This window comes from Neolamprologus brichardi, chromosome 8, assembly GCF_056152115.1.
Source record: "Neolamprologus brichardi isolate AB-2024 chromosome 8, ASM5615211v1, whole genome shotgun sequence".
Lineage (NCBI taxonomy): Eukaryota > Metazoa > Chordata > Actinopteri > Cichliformes > Cichlidae > Neolamprologus > Neolamprologus brichardi.
In genome coordinates, this window is record NC_142111.1 from 13,189,438 (window position 1) to 13,211,074 (window position 21,637).

General features: G+C 40.5%; 2 protein-coding genes across 4 annotated transcripts; both read left to right on the forward strand.

The window, feature by feature from the left end:
* The first annotated feature begins 1,266 nt into the window (after positions 1-1,266).
* atxn7l3b (ataxin 7 like 3b) lies at positions 1,267-7,920 on the forward strand. Of its 2 annotated transcripts, XM_087844638.1 has the most exons (10): positions 1,267-1,382; positions 2,001-2,049; positions 2,135-2,258; positions 2,395-2,527; positions 2,656-2,827; positions 4,486-4,586; positions 4,689-4,711; positions 4,840-4,885; positions 5,152-5,307; positions 6,895-7,920. In XM_087844638.1, the coding sequence occupies exons 3-10, from the start codon at positions 2,208-2,210 to the stop codon at positions 6,972-6,974; spliced, it is 762 nt and encodes a 253-aa protein (XP_087700764.1). In that variant the 5' UTR covers positions 1,267-1,382; positions 2,001-2,049; positions 2,135-2,207; the 3' UTR covers positions 6,975-7,920. The 2 variants fall into 2 exon arrangements, with proteins under 2 accessions (XP_087700764.1, XP_006807585.1); XM_006807522.3 differs by lacking the exon at positions 5,152-5,307 and having other exon boundaries at positions 6,895-7,910.
* Positions 7,921-9,875: 1,955 nt separating this feature from the next.
* Positions 9,876-20,499, forward strand: smarcd2 (SWI/SNF related BAF chromatin remodeling complex subunit D2). Of its 2 annotated transcripts, XM_006807523.3 has the most exons (13): positions 9,876-10,458; positions 12,836-13,035; positions 15,230-15,272; positions 15,356-15,478; positions 16,084-16,203; positions 16,914-17,009; positions 17,422-17,523; positions 17,622-17,783; positions 18,006-18,103; positions 18,319-18,454; positions 18,557-18,679; positions 19,229-19,330; positions 19,530-20,499. In XM_006807523.3, exons 1-13 carry the CDS (start codon positions 10,306-10,308, stop codon positions 19,581-19,583), a joined length of 1,512 nt encoding a protein of 503 aa, XP_006807586.1. In that variant the 5' UTR covers positions 9,876-10,305; the 3' UTR covers positions 19,584-20,499. The 2 variants fall into 2 exon arrangements, with proteins under 2 accessions (XP_006807586.1, XP_035771093.1); XM_035915200.2 differs by having other exon boundaries at positions 18,319-18,679.
* Positions 20,500-21,637: the final 1,138 nt, after the last annotated feature.

Genomic DNA, 21,637 nt, shown 5'->3' on the forward strand with positions numbered 1-21,637 from the left:
TGTGTGTGTGTATGTCATGTGGTTTCATAGAGAAGCCATTGTGAATTAGGGTGGCTAGATCCCTACATAAGAAATGTGGGACCAAAACAGACAATTATATTTGCAAAGTTAATAAAATAAGAATAAATGGAAGCTGAAGTTTATTATTATTATTATTATTAGTAGTAGTAGTAGTAGTAGTAGTATGTTCTTGATAGTCTGTATTTGGCTGTATCCTGTTAATCCAGCAATTATACTGTCTGGTAACAATCTTTGGATTTCAGTCGGGATGGATCCATAGGTTGGCATGAAATGGGGAAAAATAACTAGCAAAAAAAGGACAAAAGGTATTTCTTAGTAAAATGAAAACAGGCTTATCTTCATTTGACTATTAAAGAAAAAAGGGGGGGGACGTCTTCCCTTCAAATGTTTTGGGTTAAAAAAAGGCGCCAGTCTTTAGAAAAGTGGGACAGGAGGACAAGGAATAAAAATAAAAGTCCCAGTTAAGAAGGTTCATCTTGTTATCAAACACGACTGGGAGGTTTATTATCAGTAGACACCTATTTGAGATAAAATGGTGTGATTTACTGGATTTTTGATGGCCTTTTTTATTACGTCCCATGTGTTTTTGCGATAAATGCTGTAAGTCTGCCTAAAGATTTGTTTAATCTTGGTTGTAAAATTCAAATAACCGGGCACAAACTAGGAGGGGTGGTGGGAAAAAAGTGAAATAAAGGCACAGTGTACTGCCCTGGGAGGTAAACACTCGGTTGTGGTGATGTGTCGCGAACGAAATGGCTCTTAGAGCCGAATCTTTGACGTGAACGACGCGAGCCGTGGGTTGTTTTTTTTTCTTTCTCTCACCCTCTGTCTTGCACTTTTTCCCGCTTCAGGTAAACAAACATTTTTTTTTTAATTATTTGAATATATATGAGTGTTTGTGTATAAATACACAAACATTACAAATATGCTTTCAATTGTGTAATTTAAGTGATCTAGGTAGCTCTGTCTTGGAAGTTCATTTAACGCTAGAAATTTGTTTTGGAGTTTATAGGTGCTTTGTCTCTAGAAGCCACCGCATATATTTTTATATAAACATATATAAATAAAACCACTTTTTTACATTAGTAATTCCTTTTGTGCATAATTTTATATTATCGTTAATAATAAATTAATTAAAGCAACAAAACAACCTAAAGAGCCGGTTCGGAGCTGAAAGAGCCGGCTCTTTTTAGTGAGTTTAGCCGAAAGATCCGGTTCTCTAAAAAGAGTCGGAATTCCCATCACTACTCGGTTGGAGTTGGTTTAGAAGAGCAGAGGAAGCAATCGCTGGTGGGAACTCGTGTAGCGATCGATTGCTCCTGCCTGATCTCTGATGTAAAGATGGGTGCCTGCCGAAACAGGTAAATAAACACAATTAATAGGGGATTTGGGTTGAGGCTGCTTCATTATCCGTCGGTGAGCTTTATGTGAGGGATTGGGCGTCGCTTTGTCCCTTCACTCCCACCCTTGCTGGGTGTTTGTACGGGGAGTTGAAAGGCGCACAGCCGCAGTGCAGCAGCGGTGTCGGGGTTCGGGGAAGAGCCTCGTTGTTACTCTGTTTCTCCAGCGTCGAAGAAAAAAACAGCAACATAATAACATAACACAGGAAGTCACAACTAAATGTGTTGCATAGCTTCTAATTAATGTGACAGGATTAGCATGTTTGGCTAGTAGCTGTGCGTGTTGTGTAGTTGTGCTGTTGAGGGGGGTCGTGAGTACGATACCGCCTCTCCTTTAACCTCTTGGCATTTTCAATTCATCTCGCAAGCAGCCCATTCACAGCCAAGCTCTTTGTTTTCTTCTCCAAGGTTAGGGCTAAGCTACTTTCATTACACGGTAATGCTCGGAGCACCACCGTAGCGTCACGTTTTCCTTCTTTCATCTGTTGTTGTTGTTTTTTGGGTTTTTTTTTAGTTGTTGCAGTGCTTGAAAGGGAAAAAACACCCACCAACGCCAAGTTATTGTCATTTTTTTTCCAGGTTTTAAAACGTTGGGAAGTGACTCCCTGGTAGTGGTCAACGTGCAGTTGTAAGTCCACGCATCTCACCCACAGACTGATTTGCATTCATTGTTTGCCACCGTGTTGCTTACTTGTGTATCCCTCCCGCTGCAGCCCTGTTTTGGCCAATGCTTGCTGAGCTACAGCATGACCACAGCAGTGTCTGCTCATCTGGTAGTTCTGGCAAATGAAAATGGAGGAGGTTTCAGTGTCCAGCCTGGACAACAGCAAGCTGGAGGTACAATGGCGTGGAAGCCTTCTGGTAGACTTGGAAATGCACATTGTATCTGCAGACACGTGTGGCTGAATTGCTTCAGAACAAAAACACAATAAAGCAATCAGGCAACACTGTGTGTCTTTCTCTTCCCTGCCAGGCCCTAGCTCAGGACATCCTGTCTGACCTGGTGGAGGATGCGTGCCTGGGACTTTGCTTTGAGGTCCACCGGGCAGTAAAGCAGGGCTATTTTTTCCTGGATGACACGGACCAAGAAAGTATGAGGGACTTTGGTGAGCACAGACTTTTTTCTTTCTTTTCTTCTTCAGCCAAGTAAAACTGAGTTGTTTCTTCAATACCAGCCAGCGTACACCAGAGAATAATTAACGTATAAATCAAATGACTTTATTTCGACTTTCAGAAATTGTGGACCAGCCAGGACTGGATGTGTTTGGCCAAGTGTACAACCAGTGGAAAAACAAGGAGTGTGTATGTCCCAACTGTAGCCGGAGTATTGCTGCCTCACGCTTTGCTCCACACCTGGAGAAATGTCTGGGGATGGGACGTAACAGCAGCCGTATAGCCAACCGCAGGTATGGGCATTAAAAAAGCAGCCAATGATTTGAGACTCTGTTTGAGTAGAGGCTGTAGTAATCTCAAATGTTTTCACCGTGTTGTCTTATGAATCTGAAAACCAAGGTGTTTGACTATGGCTTCCAAGGAGCCACGCGTTCTTGGCATTTTTTTTTAAAGTGGTTTTGAGAGATGGTTCATATATTTGAAACTCCAGGCTTTCTGAAGGTCTTTCAAAGGTTTTCTTTGTACATTGGCTGCTTTAACTAGACCATTTTCAAAGGAATGTTAGTTTTGTTTGCTAAGTTACTTAACACTGACCTGTGAATCATTCAAGCATATAAAAGGTGCCGAACTCAAGGACGGAACCAGTGTTGTGTCTACACATAAAAGACAACTTGGCAATGAACTAATTTTAATTTCTTACTTTTTGCAACCGGCAACCTGTAACAGAAATTTGCAGTTTGTTTCAGCTTTACTTTTTGAATCTACAAAAACACCAAAGAAAACACAGTTTGACAAACCAAAACAATTATTTTTTTTTTGCACAAACACAGTGATTCCCACAGCGCTATTATCCAAAAACTTGGGATATCTTGGCGTGATGTGCATTGTGTCAAAGAAACTGGACAAATGGAGGACAAAAGAAGTAGTGGCAAACCTTAAAAAAAAAAAAAAAAAAAAACTATATACACCAAAGAGATGAAACAGGACCTGTTCATCCAAGCCTCTGCAGAAATGAACTCAGTGGAAGGCTGTCTGTCAAGAAGACATTCTTAATGAAGGGAAACAGAGAGGAAAGGCTGAGACATGCAAAATTACACAAGAACTGGACTTAGAATCCACTGAAACACTTCTGATGGAGTAATATATACATAAGTGAAATTGTGAGTATGCGCTGTGGAGGTCAGGAAAGAGGCACAGCAGTGAGTTTCTACAGCCATCTGTGAAACACATTGGAGGCCCTGTCACCACTGTGAAAAAAACAAACAAAACAGATATTGATTCATCATTCAATAATATCTGGAGAATAATTGGCAACAGCAAGCCAATGATCCCAATCACACTGCTAGTGCAGGTCAAGCATACCCGGATATAAAAGCACACAACGGAACACCATAAGTCATGGATTGGCCTTCCCAGAGCCCGGACCTCAATGTCGAGGCAATGTGCAATCATCTTGAGAGAGAACAGAACAAAAAGGCATATCATAAACTTTGAAACTCATTAGAATTGCCCATACTCTCTATATATACCTTATATACTCTGTTTCCATGTTTCATTAAATCACCGCACCTATCCCTCATCTTCCTAGCAAAATAAACATAAATGGAAAGGGGGGGCTCAAGACTTTTGCACAGTATTCTTTATAAGCTAAATATGCTGCAGGCATTATGCTGCCTGCAGCATAGTGAATGATGATAATCTTATGAACTCCAGAAACAAGAAAACAAAACAAAAAAAATCAGTTTCAGCCTGAAGTTAGTTTGTTTCATAATCAAACTGTTATTTGCAGTGAATAATGCTGACTCACTCCGTGTGTGTGCGCGTGTGTGTGTGTGTGTGTGTGTGTGCGCGCGTGTGTGTGCGCGCGCGTGTGTGTGTGTGTGTGTGTGTGTGCGCGCGTGTGTGTGTGTGTGTGTGTGCGCGTTATACCTTGCTTGTTCCTCTTTTACAGAATAGTCACTGGTAACAACACCAACAACAAGTCAGAGAGTGACCAAGAGGATAATGATGACGTCAATGATAACGACTGGTCTTATGGGGCAGAAAAGAAAGGTGACGCTCTCGTAGTCTTGGGCTGCGCATACGTGAAATTTAAATGTGACTAATATTTGTTAACTCTGAGTTAAATCTCTAAAACAAATCTTTCTTTTACAGCCAAGAAAAGGAAATCTGATAAGGTACTTTTCTTTTAATCAAACCTTATACTTTAACTAAACAAACATGTTGGGCATCGCTGCTTTAATACCCCCGGCATTTGTCTGCATGTAAAAACTGAAAAATAAAATATTTTGTCTTTCCACCTCAGAATCCAAACTCACCAAGAAGATCCAAATCATTCAAGCATAAGAACAGTAAGTGAAAACAAGATTTTAACTTCCTGCTGGAGCTTGTCATAGTTAAATTACCCACAGATCACTTTATAACAGTGGATACCAGAGTGAAGCATAGCAGAGTCAGCATATAGAATCATTTTCACATTACAGTATATGAAACATGTTTTGTTCTGTCGCTATATTGGTCTGGCTGGAGGTATTATGTTTCCAGGTTACGCCTATCTGTCAGTACAGTCCATACTGTAGGGGTTTACACATTCGCCTAACAAATGAAAACTCCTCAGCCCGATCGCAGGAGGAGACACAAATCCCTTTGAGGTTGCATCAAAAAGAAAAAAGAAATCTGCCAAGCCAAGCATGCAGATCTGCCCGCTGTGGCGACCCTTTAAAAATAAGGGAGCAGCCAAAAGTAGCTGCTGCTTCTACCAGTCTATCCTCACGTAAGTGATTTCAAGGGCAAAATTACACAAGAATTCCTTAATAATCTATGTCTAATAGAATGAAGTGAAGTGGTGAATTTTATTGTCCCAAATGTCAACTACGTGGTAACGTCAGCTGATTTTATTAGCCACTATTAATGAGTGTAATTCAACGGGAAACTATGACCATATATTTAGTCACATAATGAAGTGTTAAAGGTGTTTGGCTTCAGACTGTGGTGGCTATAAAGATATCCTGTTTTGCGTTCTCTATATCTGTTACATCCCTGACTTCATAAGATTTCTACCACACCAAAGTATGATGCGGTAGAACGTTTTGTTCTGTAGAATAAAGAAACTTCACCGTGTAGCAACATGAGGTTCTTATATAGCGCTTTTCTACTCTGAGCATTCAAAGCTCTTTAAACAACTTGTACATTCACCCAATCACACCCAAGCACTTTCTAAGCTGTTAATTGCTCCCTATCTAACATTCATACACATTACACTCTGATGGACGTGTGATGCCATGTTTTATTAATGTTGGGTTAGTATCTTGCCCAAGGATATTTGGCATGCAGACTGGGATCTAACCTTCCACTAACCTTCCAGTTAGTAGCTGACCTGCTCTACCACCTGAGCTACAGCTACCCCAAGGCACCTACTGGTATAAACCAAGTGTACAACTAAAAAGAATTTTTTTTTTTTTTTTAAAAAGTAACAATTTCTGCTAGCTAGCATATTATAAAAATAATCCAAAATACACTCACTGGCCACTTTATTAAATACATCTTTCTTGTGCTGGGTTGGAACCCCATTTGTGCACAGACCTGCCCTCATGTTTCATGGCACAGCGTCAACGCAGTGCTGGAAACATTCCTCAGAGATTCTGGTACACATTGATATTGGCCAAAGTGTGCCAAGAAGATATTTCCCCACACTCTTACACTGTCACCAGAAGTCTGAACAGTTGAGACAAGGTAGAATGGATCAATGGTTTCTTGTTTTGTTTTTTTTACGCATGTTGCAGCAAAAACTAAGCCTCACCATACCAGGCAATGTTTTCCAACCTTCTATTGTCCAAATTTGGTCAGGAAGTTGTGTATCAATGTGTCTTAGGTTCCTGTTCTTAGCTGACAGGAAGGGCATCCGCTGTGGTCTTCTGCTTTGAGGCTAAACATGTGCGTTCAGAGATGCTCTTCTGCGTACCTTAACTGTATTGTGGTTATTACCATACTCCAGATGTCTGGCATCAATGAGGGCATCAATCACTTTCACCCATAGGACTGCTGCTCATTGGATATTTTCTGCTTTCTTTAAACCGCACTTAAATCATCTTTTTTCCCTATTCTGAGGCTCAATTTTAATTTCAGCAGGCTGTCTTGAGCATCTCTACATATCTAAATGCACTGAGTTGCTGCCATGTGATTGGCTGGTTAGATACCTGCCTTAATGAGCAGTTGAACAGCTGTGCCTAATAAATTGTCTGGTGCACATATAATTTAGAACCAGTAATAGTGTAGTGATTGAGACACTAAACACCAGTTGAAATCAATGATGTGTCTGGATTGAAGCATGAATAAATAAATGGCACGTGTGTTCCTCTAGGCATGATGGGTCCCAGACGTCGCATGGACAACCAGGAGAGCCCGCGCATGCTGATGAAAGACGAGGCATTCTCTCAATAACACAAACACACATTCTCTCACCATCGTGTGTGCGGAGATGCACACAGAGACACGCTCACGGGACGACCAACAGCACTTCACCTTTGGTTCTTTATGTTGTGAAATGAATGGACGTTGATGGTTAAAGGCAACGTTTGTGGTGTTTGCTGCTCTGCAGAAGCAGTTCAGAACTCCCAACCTTATACTTGACAAATTTATTTTTATTCAGAAAATCATTGTACCAACACTTGTTTTGTTTTTTTAAATAATTTTCTGTAGTTATCATTTTCGACTGATACTTGTCACCAAATATGATTTCACTGCACAGATGTAAACTGCAGTGTAATTCATTCAGAGACGGTGTACGCTTACAGTATTTTCTTTTCATAAAATACAGAAATGATTACACAGTGGATGTCCTTATATTACCTCACATTTTACAATCTTATTCTTTGAAAAAAAAAAACAATAATGTCAAAGACAATCCTTGCTAATGGTTTGTCTTATTTTCACCTTTCACTGTCTGAATTTCTCAAACAGAATTAAAAGACAAGCATCTCTGTCGTTCACCTGTGGAAACTTGTTTCACAATGTTCAGGACACGAACTCCTTAAGTGTAGAAGCAGGTATTTGGTGCAGAAAGCAGGTTTCTTCTTTTTTCTTTTTTTCTTTTTTGGTGGGATAGAGTTGCTTGTTTTCTAGCATTGAAATATGTCTTTGTATCATGTGTTTACATTGTAAAGGGTTACATATGTCCTTGGTGTGATGTGATAGTGTAAATATTCTAATAGTTGAATTGCTGCTATCATGGCTCAGTTTGTTTCATCTGTCTAGCAAAATAAATGATTTGTTATCTGTCCTGTGTTTTCACATTCATTTTAACAAAAGTATGAATGTATAAAACAGCAACCAAGTACATGGAATTAATGTCTAACTGATCAACAGGGGGTGCTGTTGATCAGATGATGTGCACATGCTTCTGTTGCTGGATGTGGGGCTAAATATTATCTTGGTTAGTGTGGTTGTAGGTCATATTCTTAGAAAACTGTCATGTTGTAAACACAGCCATGTTCATACAGTTCAAGCTTCTTATTCAGAGTTCATTGTGCCAAGGGGGAGCTGATAATGTTGTTTTTGTGTAGCCTTCCTAAACTCTGCAGTACAGGCATTATTGTAGCTCATAGGTTAAAAGATTTTGATGAGCAATAGTTCTCAAGGCTTTCTGAAAGTCTTTCAAAGTTTTTCTTTGGATGTGGGCTGCTTTGTCACTCATATTCGTATTCAGTCCTTGTACCTGACCATCTTTGGGAGAATGTTTTTCTTTTTTCTTTAAATTCAAGCATAAAAGGGGGCATTTAACTCAAGGGAGGAACCAGTTTTATGTCTGCATATACCAGATAACTTAGCACAGGACCAGTTTTAAAGTGGCACTTTTTCAGACACAAATAATTCCAAAGATAACACAGTTTGAGTATGTTACAGCAACAAGCTGGTTTCTAAAGAGCTACTAGCTGAAGACTTGGCATAAGTTGGTATTGTGTGCAAGAACTTGGAGAAACTGGACAAATAGAGGAAAAAAAAAACATGCCAAGCCTAAAACAAATATCTACAACAGATGAACAGTAAATGGAAAAAATCCAGAAAAACTGACAGAGGATCTATGTACTGTTTACTGAAGGCTCATCAGAAGTAACCTCAGTGGAAGGTTGGCCATCAACAAGCCATTCTTAAGGAAGGGAAATGGAGAGAAATGGCCGAGGTATGCAAAACTTCACAAGAATTGGACTGTACAGAGGAGGTCAGGGGAGTGGTAGAACAGTGGGTGTCTACAGTCATCTGTATAACATGGTGGAGGCTCTCTCGAGGTTTGGGGCTGTGTTTCAGCAAATGGTGTTGGGGATCTCTTTAAAATTAATGGAAAAGTACCATCATATTTAGATCCACCATGCAATGCAATCTAAGAAGTGTCTGACTGGCAGTGACATCATTTTTTAGCAGGAAGGTAATCCCAAACAAAGAAGAGCTTTGAATGTCCCTCGAGAAGACTGGAGGGAGATATAGCTTAGAGAACTATTCCTGAAGAGCATTTCCCTATATGTTTCAATAAGTTGCCTACCCCCAGTATGAACCTTCCAGATCCCTCAGGTCAACTGGATCCGGCTTTTTATCAGTTCCCAGAGTCAGAACCAGACATGGAGAAGCTGCAATCAGCTTTTATGCTCCATATATCTAGAACAAACTCCCAGAAAGCCTCAGATCAGCTGAAACACTCAGTTTATTTAAATCCAGGTTGAAGACTCACCTGTTCTCAGCTGCATTTGAATAAAGCACCAAATCCGCAATGTTTTACTTTTAAGCGTAAACTTCAAAACATACATTTTAACTACTGATTTTATCTACTGTTCCTTTCTCTTTTTTTTCCATTTTAAATCATGCTTTTTATTTGTTTTTGTTTTTTAATGTCTCTGTAAAGCACTTTGAATCACCTTGCTGTTGAATTGTGCTATATAAATAAACTTGCCTTGCCTTGCCTTACTCTGTCATTTCCCCCAGGAAAATATAAGGATGGGTGGCATAAGACTTCTAGATTCAGCACATTACTGTTTACCAAAAATTAGTGTTCAGGAGGCAGAGTATTACTCCAGGTTATAGTTTGGCACTACTGAGAAAAGTCTCGAGCTTCTGATCAAGAAACAAAATTACACTATTACAAAACCAAGCGCAAGTTTCTGTAAGTCACATTTGAAATCAAGCATTGAAAATAAAACATAATTGAAAATATATACTTTTACAAAATACAAAAGAAATAAAGACTTCGGACTAGCATGTGTTTAAAGGTGTTCGAAAAGAAAAAAACCGAGATTATTGCGCGCTGAAATTTGGAACTTCCTAATTTCCGATGTTTGTGAACGCAGCATTTAGTTGAGAGTACTTGGTTTTGCTTTAGATTGCAGACAAGCTATCTGCTCAAGATACTCAGTTTGTCTTTAGTAAGACGTTATCATGTTTTTCATTCGCCTCACAGTGTAATAGCTGTTAGTTATCGTTTACGTGGCGTCGTTCAGTCGTAAAGGCGCGAGTGGGAGATGACAACAGCTCCCACTTGGCGTGTTCACAAAACGAGCAGTCACTAGGTAGAAGCAAATCCCGGAACTTGAAACGGTAGGAAGTGAGCTAACGTTAGCTAGCTTTTTGTTGACAGTGTGCTTGCTGTCAAACCAGAAACCGACCTAAGCAGAAGTACCCGGAGTTAGTTAGCTACCTACTTGGAGACTTCCGTCTGCCGCACTTTTATTTGGGCCGAATTTGGTTTGAAGTTCCCGTCACTTTTAACCACTTGTGGCTCTAGAAGATGGCATCGAGGGGAAGCTTCACGGGTCCTCCGATGAATCCGAGTATGAGCCCCATGAATGTTGGGCATGCCGCGGGCATGAGGATGCAAGGAATGCCCCAGCCTCCGGGGGGATATCCCAGAAGCATGAGCAGCGTTCCCCAATACCCCCAGGTTGGTTCTGCTTGATTTCTCCGTGTCGAATAAACTGAGTGAAAGGTGAGGGTGACGGTATTTGTCCGATCACCCCCGTGTCTGTTTAAGCTTTTCGTTACTTTAGAGCCTTAAATTCGTGTTTAAATAAAAGTAGCTAATTGAAATAGTCGCCCGAGAGACATGGAAATAAAAATATACAAACATAAAGCTCATTATATATCACCGTGTGGACACTACTTCCGCCTTCGAAATGGGTGTAATTATTTATTAATTACCGCAATAATTAAGTGTAACCTTTTTTTTTTTTTCTTTTATGGCATTTAAAGTGGTTCATAAACGTAGTGGGACGTTTAATTCAAATTGATATCGTTTAGCGTTTTGTGCGCGTGTGAAAAAGAAAATCACGTGGTTGCCCGCTTCGCCTCCTGTCAGTTAGCGTGAAAGCAAAAGTTTATCAGCACCATCTGCCCAGAGGCAAGCCTGCATATATCATGCCAGTATTGTCACCATCTGCAGCTTCTCCTGTAGTTAACAGACACCATCGCAGTTACCCCCGTTTTGACAGTTGGAGCCATTTGGGTTTAGACTTTGTTTTTATGTTTACAAACTGGACAAAGTGTGAGAATTCTCACAATTTGTTGATACATTATTTACAGTACTGATGTGTTACATATAAAGACCTAATTAAAAAGAAAAAAAATCTAGTCAGTAACAGGTCTTAAAATAAGTACACCCTCCGATGTGTAACAAAATACGACATATTACACTGTTGTTATTTATATAACAAAAACTGAGCCGAAATGCAGAAGCAGTGTGTGAACAACTAAGCATGCCTCAAGATTCAGGAGCTTGTTCAACCGCTTTTAGCAGCAACAGTGTGAAGTAATCCTTTTCTGTATGACTTTATCAGCCCTTCACATCAGGAGGAATTTTGGTGCACTCTTCTTTACAACATTGCTTCAGTTCATCGGCATTTGCAGGCATTTGTTTATGCTCAGCTCTCTTAAGATCCTGCCAAAGCATTTTACGCGTTGAGGACTTTGTGTGATTACACTGCGTTGATTCTTGTCTTCTTCAGCTATTTTGTTGTAGATTTGTTTGTGTGCTTGTGATCATTGCACTCAAGCTTTAGCTGTCAAGTATATGGCCTTGCATTTGACTTCATCACCGTGCTTGACAGCTGGTATGAGGTGTTTGTGCTGTTATGCTGTGTTTAGTTTTCACAAAATGTAGTGCTGAGCATTATGGCCAAATACCCCCAGTTTGGTCTCACTTGTCCAAAGAACATTACGCCAGAGGTTTTGTGGTTTGTTCAAATGTGAGAGCCTTTCTTCTGGAAGCCGTTCCAAACAAGCAGTACTTGTTTATTTTTTTCCTAATTGTGCTGCCATGAACTTTAACATTTAGCATGCTAACTGAGGCCTGAGAAGTAGCTCTTGCAAGGCTTGAACGTGGAGTGAATATGCTGGGACGTTCACTCCTGGGAAGATTGGCAACTGTCTTGAATGCTTTCCATTTGTAGATAATAGTTCTCACTGTAGACAGATGGATTCATATTGTTTGGAAATGACCTTATAAGGTTTTCCAGCTTGATGGGCAGCAGTTGCTTCTCAAGGATTATCATTGATTTCTTTGTGTTAACACACCTGAATCCTCCAAACCAGCAAACTGTCAAAACCTCTGCTGTTACAGAAGTGTTCACACTTCCTGAAACTAATAAATTGATGAAATGCATTTGATTAGCAGCATCTGGCTGTTACTTTACTGCTTCTGCATTTCATTATTTTTGTTTAACAATAAATAAAACCACAGTGTAATATGTCATGTGTTGTATTTCATCTGAGGTTATTTAGCAAATTATAAAGCATACTAAGCACCAGAATTCTTTTCATTATATCCTGATATGTGAAACCTTAAAGTTGAAAGAGGTTGTGCTTTGTGTAGATGGAGATAAAAACTGCAGTACCATAACAGTCTTTATATGCACAACTTCATAATTAAACTTCTGAGCTTAAAAACATAAATGCACTGTTTCTGCAGGTGGGGTTATGTTTTTGGCATGTTTTTAACGGGGATATTATGACTCATAATATTCGTGGTACAACCAAAAGCAAACAGTGTAAGTGACAGTACTGTATGTCACTGAGCATTCTTTTTACCCACCCAATCCAAAAAGCTAGAATTTGATATAAGTTGATCATACAATATGAAATTTATTTGCAAACAGCTTCACACATCATTGGTTTTCATTATTATTATTTTAAAATAGGTACTTTTTTGTATTTCTTTAATAAATCAGATCCTTGATTTCCTTTAGTCCTAGATGAAATATTAAATTTTTTGTGTAGATATGGAGAAATTGTTCCGTGAAATCAGTTTCCCTCCTTTTTTCTAGCGCCCTGGGATGCCATCCAGCAGAGTGGGGGGCCCCATGGGGTCAATGGGGGGTCAGCTGCCTGGTCCCTCTTATGGTAGCAGCAGCATTCCCATGCGGGCAGGCATGGGACCCCCAAGCATGGACGCCTCTAGGAAACGGTTTCTTCATCACCAGCACCACCAACAGCAACAAGAGGCGCTGGGAGGCCTGAGACGAGGGTAAGAGAGGAGACGGGACAAAATGTAGGGGATGGTACTGCCAGTGTTTGGACCTCACTGCCATCTAAAATAACTAGATAATTACTCCTTCGTGACTTTTAAACAATTAAATCTATTATTGATTATTCATTAAGTAAATGAAATCCAAAAATGTTTTCTTTTTTTCCTCTTATCATTAACTCTTTACCACTTGAAAGCTGCTAGTAGTGACCTGCTGAAACTCTTTTCAGAACTGCTGCTTATAGATGAAAATCACTGGGTTTGCTACACAAGTGATGGAGTGTTAGTGAGGGTGGTCTCTGCCTATGTAGCGACTCTTAGAAAAACCCAGAAACTGTTCTAATGGTTGTCAAAGCACATCTTTATTGATAAATACTGAGGTTTGTGATTAAGGGTGCTGGGATGTTGCCTTTATAGGGGAAAGATTTAAATCACTTGTTCAGAGAATTAAAACTGTAACCAGGTATTTTTTTCCCCAGTAACTTAGAAATGCTATGAAATAGGTTCAGCTCTAAAGTTTTTGCCAAGCCTAATTTTAATATCAAGCAACTGCAACCATTTTTATTTTTAGCACTTGACTGCTTGTCACATGTCCCCCTTTTTTATTGAGAAACTTTCGTGCTTATTTCCAGCTCCATATTGTTGGTCTTGTACTTTTCTAGAGTAGCTCTGGATGATTTACAGTTTAATCTTACTCATCTTATACTGTGCATACTGGCTCCATGGGTGTAGTGGTTTACACATTCCCCTTACAAGATTCCTGCTTGTAGATGGGGAGGAGATGCACAAATGCACCCTCAGGGGGTCACAAACTTGTGCATTCCTAGTTCCTGGCCCAACACTGGATAGATGTGAGGGCTGTGTCAGGAACGGCATCTGTGCCAAAGCAAACACGCAGATCCATCCACCCCTTAAAGAGCATCCAAAAAGTACCTCATCTTATACTTTGCTTTAGTCCTTCAGCTGGAAACTGAAAGGTCTATATAAACACTAGTCTGTTTCTAACACTTCCCTCAAAGCCAACTTTCTGATAATTGGCTGCCCCTCGTAACAGAAGTGGCTCATAGCCAGAGCTGTGTGGCTGGGATGACTATAATAAAGGTATCTGCTCTTGCTGACATCATAGGGAGGAAAAAAAGGTAAATACAGGTTTTCAAAAGCCAAGTTCAACCGCACTGTCAAGTCCAACATTAACATTCGTTTTAGGATTATTTCGACTTAATGACTCCAGGAAAGAGTTCACTAGAATAAAGTAATTTTTGTGTGAAAATAAGAGTATTGATATGAATCTGAGTGTACAGGAAAACACGGTCACTCTAGGGAGTTTTCCATTAATATTTTCTCTGACAAAATGGGTGGAGTCATCCAGCTATAAAACTGCGGTAAATCTTTTTTACTTTTTCCCCTTTTGTGGTTTATTTACATTGTCTCAACAGAACGTTTCATTCATGATTTGTTCTCCCGTCTGTTTGTAAAGTGGCTGTACTGTTAAAAGTACGGCTCAGATCACACAGACACGAGGATACCAGTGTCTCATGACTGGCCTTTGCTTTCAAAGCAGCAGACACAAGTGGGTATTTTTGACTTCAGACTGCTCCGTGACGCCACACTCATAAATGCGGCCATCCGTAATGCTTCGTCCACAATGATTCTGTTGTGTTTTTAAGGTTAATTTCATTGAAAAAAAGTCAGTATCTTAGCATAATCTCAGTCTAGGAACATTAGTGAGTCATGATGCCACCATCCTAAATTCTCATTTAATCACATGGAAATTAAATTCAGTCATTGCCAAAGTGAAGTGTATAATTAAGGAAACGAAATCAATTTAATGAAGTCGGCAAGTAAAAACCTGAAGCACTCTTTCAGGGGACTTAATTAACATATCGCATTGGCCAAGATTATATTATCGCACTGTGAAGTCTTCCAATTATCGGTAATCGGGTTAAATGAAAGGGATCTTTTATTTGATCCTATATCATGTGTTGGTGTGTGGCCAGTTTCTGTGAAATTGGTTGACTGAAGTCATACTTATGAGGCCGAAAGCAAAATGATGACACACACACTGGAAAACAACAGCTCAGTTTGAGATATTCTTAGAAATCCGCTCCTTCACATCGTAGAGACTGTTAAAGCGGTCATTTAATGTCTTCTTTCCAAACTGAATAATTTTCCTTGTTTTTTCTCTATGATTCAGAGCAAAAAGGCGCAAGATGGCTGACAAGGTTCTGCCACAGAGGGTAGGAAAACCTCGACAGTTTGAATCAAACTGTTGTCAAAGTCTGCTGTATTTCCTCAATCTTCACCTGCTACTGTCTTCTAGATCCGAGATCTGGTCCCGGAGTCCCAGGCCTACATGGACCTCCTGGCCTTTGAGAGGAAGCTGGACCAGACCATCGCTCGAAAGCGTATGGAGATTCAGGAAGCCATCAAAAAGCCCATTATGGTATGTGTCCTTGAGCCATTGTCATGCAGTTAAAAGTATACCTTGAGAAGATTATTTTTAGGCTTTGTCCACTGAAACAAATGAGAAGTCAGTAAAACATGATCTCAGCTGTAATCCGAGTTCCTGCGGAGCACAGTGTAAGCAGTTTCCACAGAACAGCAGGACACAGTAAAGTTGGTTCCCACACTGAAATCTGACCTTTGTGTTTTCTTGCTACAATTTTAACTGTTAGTGTTAACCTTAGTGGCAGAAACACTCAGCCTGCTGAGATGTGTCGAAACAAAAACAACTCTAGCAGCAGGAAAATCTGCATTAGCAGTAAATTAATCCAACTGTGACACGGCCACAGAGAAGAGCAAACGGTGTGACTGGTGTGAAGTTAAAACGGTCACAACTTTTTCCTCTGAATCCCTCGTTAGATAGCAGTGTTTTCCGGTCTTAATAATGTGAACTTATACATAAGGATGAAGTTATTGTAAACACCCTTAATAGCCTGAAATGAAGCATTTGTCTTTGTTGGAGAGTGAATTTGGCAAGTGAGCTTGAGAGGCTCAATTGTTGCCAGAATTCCTGATACATCTGCTTGTCCCTCTGAAATTACACAGCAAAAGCGCAAGCTCAGGATCTACATTTCCAACACGTACACTCCTAGCAAACCCGAGGGTGAGGAGGCGGAGAAGGTGTCCTCCTGGGAGCTGAGAGTCGAGGGCAAACTCCTGGAGGAAGTAAGTTTAAAAAAAACCAAAATGCATTCGAGTGTTCTCGCTATTGTCCCGGTGTGGTCGGACTGCAAGTATTTCAGTCTCTCTCATTGTGTTTCTTCAAACTTGAGTTGGCCAGTGTTCTTGGCTCAGACTACGCAGCCAGATGTGTGTTTACAGCCTTTCTCATTCCACCCCACAACTGCTGACACACACACACACACACACACACACACACTCAGGATCTCATTTGAAATACGGAATTGAAACCACTGGCCGTTGCATACCATGAGCTGACTAGCCTCCCCTCCCGACATCAATTCTAGCTCGACTCATTGTGTCATCTGGGGCCACATGAAGGAGAAGGAGGTCTTTTTTCTTTTTTCTTTGTCTGTTAAAATTTCTCCTCAGTCTCATGGGTTTAGGCATGTGGAGGAGTATTGCATGGAGCAACAGAAAAAGGGATGTGAGGGAAAGGAGTGAAGGGGTCGTGTTGAGCAAACAGGCTCTGACAGGGCTGGGGAGCGGGCAGACGGGGGGTGGGGGTGGGGGTGGGGGGGGTGGGGGGGTGAAGACAGCTTTTTCTAGTCTACAGTTTTGCGCTTCACCACCACCCCCAATGCGGTCAGAGCTAAACAATGCAGCTGCACACTGACACAGCACAATAAGAATACACTGCTTTGTTGCTGCTCCGTCCTTCTGACACTTTTGTTTCGTGCTTTCTGTCTTCCCAGGCTGGCAAGCAGAAGAGGAAGTTTTCATCTTTCTTCAAAAGCCTGGTGATTGAGCTTGATAAGGAGCTCTACGGGCCTGACAACCACTTAGTAGAGGTATGACATAAACCTTGGTTGCAGTTCCATTCAGAACATCGTAGGCACATTAATACCAAAGGTTCAGAGAGTGATAATAGTTCGCCAGCACCAACCTTGTTTAGCTGTGGTCGAGAAGCTGAGATCAGATTAAAACGCTATAAGTTTGGAGCCAATCCTTCTTTCTGTTTTTTTGACTGTAGGCGGGATTATTGTGTGTGAACTCATCCCACATATAAACCAGATTCTCTCTTCTTTTTTTTTTAAACTGAAAAATTGTGGTTAACAGTGGTGAAAGTGAGAATTTCCAGTCTTAGGGATCTGCCGATGGAACAGTTTATTTAACCTGGCACTGAGTAAAGTAGTTTTGTAAATTTCATGTTAACAAAATCTGCTTATCTGCTTTAAAAAAAATCACGTCTTCATCTTCCAGTGGCACAGAATGCCCACCACTCAGGAGACGGATGGTTTCCAGGTCAAAAGGCCAGGAGACGTGAATGTTAAATGCACCCTTCTGCTCATGCTCGACCACCAGGTGCCTCTTACTTTCTCAACCGTCACTAAATTTTTTCCCGATGATATTTCTTTTTTTCCACCAACATTTGCTTTGTCCCGATGCTTTTCTTTGATCAGCCCCCTCAGTACAAACTGGATCCACGGTTGGCTCGCCTTCTGGGTGTACACACACAGACACGAGCCAGCATCATGCAAGCTCTCTGGCTTTACATCAAGAACAACAAGCTGCAGGACAGTCATGAGAAAGAGTACATCAACTGCAACCGCTATTTCAGACAGGTAATGGCAAATTGCTAGAAATGCCTCGTGGCGCTTTGATATTTTGGCACTGAAACATCATTTTGCATGTATTTAATTTCTCAGCTAAATGATTTGCATTCAGGCAATTATGATTTTTGTGAGGTGTTGTTTTGTAGCCCTTTGTAAGACCTCAAATAGGAAAAAAAGTTTTTCCCCTTATGTTGTCTAATTTGCTCTGTTCTTTAACTAAATCCTGTCCAGATCTTCGGCTGTCCACGCATGAGGTTCTCTGAGATTCCCATGAAACTGGCGGGCCTGCTGCAGCACCCCGACCCCATTATTATCAATCACGTCATTAGGTAGGGGAGCCTGGATCATGTTACCTCTTTCTGTCTGAAAAAAGAGCTACATCAGCCTCTCAGTGAATATTAGAAAGCCCTGTGTGTGAGGCTCATACTGAACGATAGTTTCCTTAGCTTTATGTTTTGGCCTGTTATTTCTTAGTGTGCTTATACAAGTGTGCTGTCAGCATCACTCCTTCTCTCCAAACTGTCATTGTGTCTCCCCTGAGCAGCGTGGATCCCACCGATCAGAAGAAGACCGCATGCTATGACATTGACGTGGAAGTGGACGACCCACTTAAGGGTCAAATGAACAGCTTCCTGTCTTCTACAACCAACCAGCAAGAAATCGCTGCCCTCGAGATGAAGGTAAGGCTTCATCTGCACTTCACCAGAGTCGTGGAGGGGGAAAAAAATTGCATACTCCATTTAATTCTGAAAATGTGCTGCTGGTGTTTGTATTCGCTACAGATTCATGAAACCATTGAGTACATTAACCAGCTGAAAACCGAAAGAGATTTCATGCTGAGCTTCAGCAATAATCCACAGGAGTTCATCAAGGATTGGCTGAAGTCTCAGTCCAGGGATCTGAAGGTAGACGCTATGCTCCAGCTTCTAAAATGCTCATACGTGCTTGTCTACACAACAGCAAAACATGTTATAGTTTAGTAACGCGATATTTGTATCATCTTCACTCACGTTGAGCTTTTCTCATATTTGTACAGTTGCCTGCAAAGCTTTCCCTGTATTTAATGAAAAAAAGCTGCAGTTATTTTGTGAGCAGTGGTAGTATGTTTCCAGCTTTCATAGACAATTAACTGCTGGGCACACAAAGGCACCATTGGTTCACAGGACTGTGTCCAAACATAGCATTGGTATTCAGTTGAAAGCAAAACACCAGTTAGCTGTTTGTGCTGCATTCCTCATCTGGAGAGATGTTAGCACCTGGATTAAGATGTAGGCCTTTAGGAACCAGGCTCAGTGAATCATTGATCCATCAGACTCTCAGTACTACTACAGTCACTTGGCAGTGCATGAATCAGTCTTAACAGTACTGTTTTAGCATGTGGGAATAGAAACCCCTTTTCTGTAATCATTCAATTTTGGTTCCCTGTGTTCAGTGATGCATTTCTGTTCTTTCAGTTGATGACAGATGTGACTGGAAACCCAGAAGAGGAGAGGAAGACCGAGTTCTACCATGAGCCCTGGGTGCCAGAGGCAGTGGGCAGATATGTTTACTCCAAAGTAAGTAGACAGTGAATAATACACTTTTTAGTGCTAACTAGTGTTAGCTTATACATGTCAAGATGTGGTAAGTCAAAAAATTAGACCAAAATAAAATTAGAAAGATCACATTTCAAAACCAATGTGTGATGTCACAGCGTCCATTTTTTCTATACAGTTTGTGGTTTTGCCATTGAGTCTAACCTCTTCTTTGCTATAGGTGCAGCAGAGAAGGCAAGAGCTGGAGCAGGTGTTGGGTATCCGACTCACCTAAGTACAATTCTAAAGGAGGCACAGCCACCTTAGGTTTACTCATGAGTTGTTAATGTTCCACTCAGCTGAAACTGGAAAGAATTCTTTCACCTTTAAATGTTCAGAAAGCCATCGTCACTGACGCAATGTTCGGGGACCAAAGTGATGCTTATATGACCTTTAATAATATCTTTGCCTTGTAGTGTCTGATATATTGAGCCTGTTTAAATAACCTTTATCCTTTTTTTTATTTTTGCAATATGTTTTGTCTCTGGTACAAAATGCTGTTTAAGCACTGGTGCTGTTTGGGTGTTTTCACCGTCACTTTGAGTGCTGTTTTGAAAGAGGTATGTGTTTACCCTTACATTGAAAAGCCATAATTTTTAGATAAGAGTAATGCCTGATCTTCCTGGAGGCATGGTAGAATTAAGCATTTCATTCCAGTGTGTATAATACGTTTAATGCTTTTGCAGCATTTTTGAAAGTTGAAATGAAACATTCTGATTTTGTGAATGTTTACATGCCGTTTTTATTTGTTAGTGCGGTGATTCGAGGGGAAGAGGAGCTGAGGCTCTTTAGATTGAACGGATCCATACCTTCAAAGAAAGTTAACTGCTATTAATAATTTGATAGGAATGTAACTGCAGTATGTCAGCTAAAAAAGGAAAGAAAAAAAAAGCGCCAAAATATTGTGTACAGTTTATAGTTTCATGAGTTAAAGCTTTGCTGTTTTGTTGACTTTTTGTACATCAGTCTTAAAGTTCTTGAAACATTCCTTTTTGACAGATATCATTGTGCCAAAATGTCTTTAGTGAAGAAGGCACATAGAATTTAAGATGAGGTAAAAACGTTGTGTACAAATGTTATTTTTGTACAGCTTCTCTTTGTTAAATGTTTGCATGTTGTGTATCAATCAAAAGCCTTTATCTTTTATACATTTGGAGTATTTTTTACAATAAATATACTTACAAATGTTCACGTACTGTGTGTTCTTTAACAACATTCAGCCTGTTACAGAGGGGTAAGAATTTATATAGAATATTGTCCGTTGTATGCTTGTAATAATGTCGTCTACCGCACACCCTCGATTGCATGCTTAGAGAGCTGCAGATATGCCGTGAGGTGCATGTTGGGGCTGGTTGCAAAGCTTAGGTGCCTCTGAGAGCAGCCGTTTCAACAGGTATGTCTGGTCTTACTCAAACAGCTTCTGTTTACCACTCCTCAAATAACAGCCAACCCTAAAACACCCTTCACTAACAGAGCTCTGTCTCTGCTTGTAATGTGACACTGGTTCAAAGAAAAGGCCAGCCTAACGTTTAAAACTGAATTAGATTCTTTGATCATTTTTGCATGTGTTTACTGACTTAATTATGCTTTGAATATGGTCTCTTATTTTCAATTTATTACATTTTATTTATCTAGCACCAAATCACAACAAGGGTCAGCTGAAGGTGCTTTATATCGTAAGGTAGACCCAATATTAACAGACACAATTCCTTAGTATTCCAAGAATTCATATTGGTTACATAGAAATTATTTTTAAAGTTAAAGAGAATATTGGATTTTTTTTTTTTCCCACCCACTACTGCCTGCACCGTCTCTTTCACCTCTCCTATGCACTGTTTGCTTTGGATGTTTGATCCCAGGCATTTAAATGCCTCTACCTTCACTACCTCACATCCTTGCATCTTTACTGTCACACCAGCCCGCCCTTTATTCACAGACGTATTCTTCGCCTCGCTTCTACCATCTTTCATTCCTTTCCTCCCCAGTCTTCTACCTCCTCCCTGCTCTCACTATAGATTACACCGTCATCTGTGAACATGATAGTCCATGGATTCGCCCGCGTGAACTCATCTGTTAATCTTTCCATCACCACTGCAAACATTAAGGGTCTCAGAGCAGATTCCTGATGTAATCCCACCCCCACCTTGAACCCATCCGCCACTCCTACTGCGCACCTCACCACCGTCTCGCTGTCCTCACACGTCCTGGAATTATTTTTTTAAAGGTGTAGTTTTTTAAAATAGACTGTAGGTGGCGGTGTCTGCATTTGTATATATTATACATCAAAGA